General features: G+C 43.7%; 1 protein-coding gene across 1 annotated transcript in view; it reads left to right on the top strand.

Annotated features, from left to right (window-relative positions):
• Positions 1-3764: 3764 nt before the first annotated feature.
• The window catches only part of LETM1 (leucine zipper-EF-hand containing transmembrane protein 1), a 22328-nt gene continuing 21649 nt past the window's right edge, over positions 3765-4443 (top strand). Inside the window, exon 1 of the mRNA XM_010015102.1 lies at positions 3765-3786. Coding sequence (XP_010013404.1) covers positions 3765-3786 — 22 coding nt within the window. The remainder of the gene's footprint in view (positions 3787-4443) is intronic.

Here is a 4443-nt window from a genome sequence, read left to right as displayed (position 1 = left end):
CGCTCCCTGGGTGCAGTGGGTTAGGCCGTCTCTTAACGTTCACCTCCGGGCCAGGGTGGTTTGAGGGGATGCTCTCCTCTAACGGCAGTGAGGACAGGCCGAGGACTCAAAGAACACGTGCTTTTCGTGAAGGCACCGGAGCACGTTACTACGCGCCGCTCCTCCCTGCCTTGTTCTCAGTGTAGCGTGGCTGTGAAGTGATGTTGTCAGTAGTTGGGCCATATTAGGAAGGAAATGTGAATTTGCCTTTTTCCAAGTGGTTTCGAAGGCTTGGGAAAGTAAGGAAATGCAGTGTGTGGTACGGTTTCCATTAATAATCAAGATAATTTGGCAGTTTAAATACCTTTTGGCAGTGAAGTTTAATGGCATGAAGCAGCTGACAGTTTGTGACGTGAATGGGGCCTGTGGTTGCTTTTATATCCGTGAGCTGGAATGGCCGGGGTTTAGCGAGGAGTGAGTGAAAGCTTAGAGCAGCGAGCGGTTTGTGACTGATACTGAGCCCGGCCACTGAAGCGCTGTCAGTGAGGGCAGCCTGTCTGCACGTTCAGGTTCTGGCAAACCTGATCAACCTTGTTCATTTTGATAAAGAAGCTGGCTTCTTGGTTACCAGTAATCACTCAAGAGTGGCGGTTTCCTCTAGTCGGTGTTTATTTCATCTGCTGTTGTAAAGACATTTATTTAGGTTAGGCTTGTACCATGGTCTGAACTAACCCCCAGGGTATCTTGGCTGTCTAGTTCATTTAAGATAGGGAAGAAATACATGCATGTACCTTCAAATTAGATGGGAGCTTCGATTTGTCTTGGGGCATAGCATAATAAGAAGAAATGCTGGTGATCACTACAGATATGCATGTTATAAATCTTACCCCATGTGAGAATCCTCATTTGCTGAAATACTGCAGTAGAATCAAATAATCTGTGTGCTGTGATGCACTGTGCTTCTGATAGAATTAATACTTTTATTTGAGTGTTAATCAAACATTAACACCTTATGGTGTAATGTTTTGTTTAGTGTTTTGCTTTACGTAGCTTATCTTCTTTGCTTTACGTGTAAGTAGTCTGAGATTAAGTTAAGGCTAAGTGATTCTAAGAATCCCAACTGTTCTTCCTGTAAAGATCAGGCTGTTAAGTACTGCAAGCTTATGCTTCTGTAGGGACTTGCTTTTTTAAAACTCTAAACATAGTAACACTACACAGCTAGTCTACATTTAAAACTTTGGGTTTGATGTTTCCTTACATTTAAAACAGAAGTTTCTCACTACTATTTTTGTTTTTCCAGGAATATATTAACATACAGCTTTTCTGACACTACTGCCTTCCTCACTCAAACCGAGTAATCCTAATGCAGGTGTCTTAAACAGTGTTGAGTATAGTAAGCTGCTCACCTTGTTCAGACACTTCTGAATGTCCTAGAAGCAAGGAGTATGGACTTTGCTCCTTTCTGAAGAACGTATAGATTTTGTTTCAGTGCTGACTTCTTCTTAGGTACATGGCTAGAACAGACACTGCAAAACATAGAGAGCTTTTGTTGGCACAAAGCTGAAATGGACAGTAATTCTGCAGATTCTTTTGGTGAATGATGTTTCTGTGTGCCAGCGCACACTCTGAAGGGGCTGTATGACAACAGGGGTTTGAGTCAGCTTATTTGTTGTGGTAACTCTGGAATTCTGTTCTTTGGCCCCTTCCTTGGAGTTAATGAGTCAGGTCGGAGAAAAAAAAAATAAGTGAAGTGACAGTGTCTTACTGTTACGAGTTTCATCTAAGAACTTCAAGCCAGTTTTGATCCCCAGATCATCCCTCTTTGTTCTAGGGACACCTGTCCATAGCAGGAAATGTTCTCTACTAGTGGGACTCTCATTTTTGGCACACAGGTTTTTTGATAAGTTGACTTATTCCCTCCACTTTTCTACACCTTCTGGTTGCCCCACCTCATTTTACAGCTATCTCTTTCCTCTAATAATTAGGATATTTTGTTGGAGAAGGCTTTTGGTGACCAGTATTGAGTGCTGTGTTTTCTCAGATACAGTTATCTGCTTCAGGTTCTGTCATAGGCTTCATCTTTGATGGTGGAAAAGCTGACCACTAACCTCTAAAATGACATTTCTATCCTGCTCTCTCTTAGGATTGACCAGAAATAGTGGGTTCCACATGGGATAAACCAGCCACAGTGTGTCTTCTCCATCCACCCTGCCATTTTTGTTTTGTTTACAGTGAATTCTGAAAAGATTGGCCAAAAAGAGTCAATGCATTTAGAGTCTTGCTTGTGTGATCTTCCTTTGTGCTGTGCAGCAGTCTTTCTGCACTTGCTGTTGGGTAGCTATTGAGTTGTTGCAGCTAGCTATTGATGGTGCATGGAACTAGATGATCTTAAGGTCCTTTCCAACCCAACCCATTCTATGATACAAGATTATTATTATTATTTTAAGTTGCTTTAGGGAGATTGGTTCTTTGCTAGTGGGCTCAGGGGTGGGTTTTGGCAATTGTAGATTGCATACAGCCACTAGGAAGCATTTTATGTAGCTGATGGTGCTTCCGTGGTGCTGGATGGTTGGAAGGTTTTCAAGCATGGGCCTTTATTGAAGCATGTGAACTGACTTAGATGATTTATCATTTGATTGTCTCCTCAGTTTATTTCCAGACTAGATGCTGCTTGTTTCTGTACCTGGATAGAGGACGCCCATATACAGATGTCATTCCTCCTTGTGGACTCTTACTAAAATTCATTTTGAGGAACATTATTCCTTTCACAGTCTTTGGTTCTGTCTCTAGCCATTCAGGACAATTTGTATCCTCTGCAGACAGTTGCAGGGGTAGAGCTATTTTTACCAGGTGCTAATCAAAATGGACAGCAATGCATTGAAATGGTTTGTGATTCCACCTCTAGTGAGGTGTGTTTAGTTTCCTAGTCAGGTTTTATTTGTTGTCCTGCTTAAAATAAACCCAAACATTTCATCCTAGACACTTGGCAAGTGTTCTGTTTGCATTGTGTAATTCTGTCTTGTCATGGAGCCATTAAAAAATGACAAGTGCTTTCAGTGATGTTCTTCTGCAATATAGTTGCTTGTCTGAGGGACTTAAAAACCTGTCTTCAGGCAGTTGAACAAGTGCAAGCAGTGTCCTCACGGGTCCACAGGGTTTGACTGTATGTATGGACAGTTTGCTTGAATGCTAATGGAGATATCAGATGCCTCACAGAATTGCATTCCCCCCATTGTCCTATGAATTGGGATTACAGATTGAGAGAAACACAAGAACAAGGCGTGTTCCTTGACTTTTGGGTGAGGTATTTAGGCTTCAGTACTTGGTTATTGTCAAAGCAAGAATAATTTCAGTCTTGGTTGTTTGTGATGTACAATCATCCCAAGTGTGAAGGTGCTCACAAACAGTGCACCGTAAGGTACTTGCTGTTAAGAAGCATCTTTTTTGTGCTTTTAGTAGAGCTGTTGCTAAAGTAGGAAGTCACAGAAGGCAAAGGCAGGGACTGGAAGAATAAAGAAACACCTGCTATAGGAGATCAGGTTCAAGACTATCTAAGGAACCTGAAGGTACACAAGTCTGTGGGACCTCATGAGATGCATCAGGGTCCCAAGGGAACTGGCAGATGAAGCTGCCAAGCCGTTATCCATCATACTTGGGAAATTGTGGCAGTCCAGTGAAGTTCACACTGACTGGAAAAGGGAAAACATAACACCCATTTTTAAAAGGGGAAGAAAGAAGACCTGTGGACTTACAGGCTGGTCAGTGCCTCGATGCCCAGTAGGGTCATGGAGCAGATCCTGCTGGAGAGTACGCTAAGGCACATGGGAAATAAGGAGGTGATTGATGAGAGCTAAGGGCAAGTTGTGCCTTGTGGCATTTGGTGGCCCTCTGTGAAAGGGTTACAGCATTGGTGAACAAGAGAAGAGTGACAGATGTCATCTACCTGGACTTGTGCAAGGCATTGGACACTGTCCTGCATGATGTCCTTGTCTCTGACCTGGAGAGGCATGGATCTGATGGATGGACCACTTGGTGGATAAAGAATTACCTGGATGGTCACACTCAAAGAGTTGTGGTCAACGGCTTGATGTCCATGTGACTTTTGGTTGACAAGAAGCTCAACATGACCCAGCAGTGTGTGGGTACAGCCCAGAAACCAAGAAGTGTGACCAGCAGGTTGAAGGAGGTGATCCTGCCCCTCTACTCTGCTCCCATGAGACCCACTTGCAGTACTGTGTTCAGCTCTGGGGCCTCCAACACAAGAAGGATGTGGACTTGTTGGAGCAAGTCCAGAGGAGGATATGAAGATGCTCTGAGGGCTGGAGCACCTCTGTTATGAAGAGAGGCTGAGAGCTGAGGTTGTTCAGCCTGGAGAAGAGAAGGCTCCTGGGAGACTTTCTAGTAGCCTTCCAGTACCTAAAGGGGCTGACAAGAAATCGAGAGGGACTTCTTACCGTGTAGGGG

The sequence above is a fragment of the Nestor notabilis genome, unplaced genomic scaffold, assembly GCF_000696875.1.
Source record: "Nestor notabilis isolate BGI_N333 unplaced genomic scaffold, ASM69687v1 scaffold5175, whole genome shotgun sequence".
In the NCBI taxonomy this organism is placed as follows: domain Eukaryota; kingdom Metazoa; phylum Chordata; class Aves; order Psittaciformes; family Psittacidae; genus Nestor; species Nestor notabilis.
Note: the sequence above shows the minus strand (reverse complement) of the source record. Positions and strands in the feature narration are given on the sequence as shown.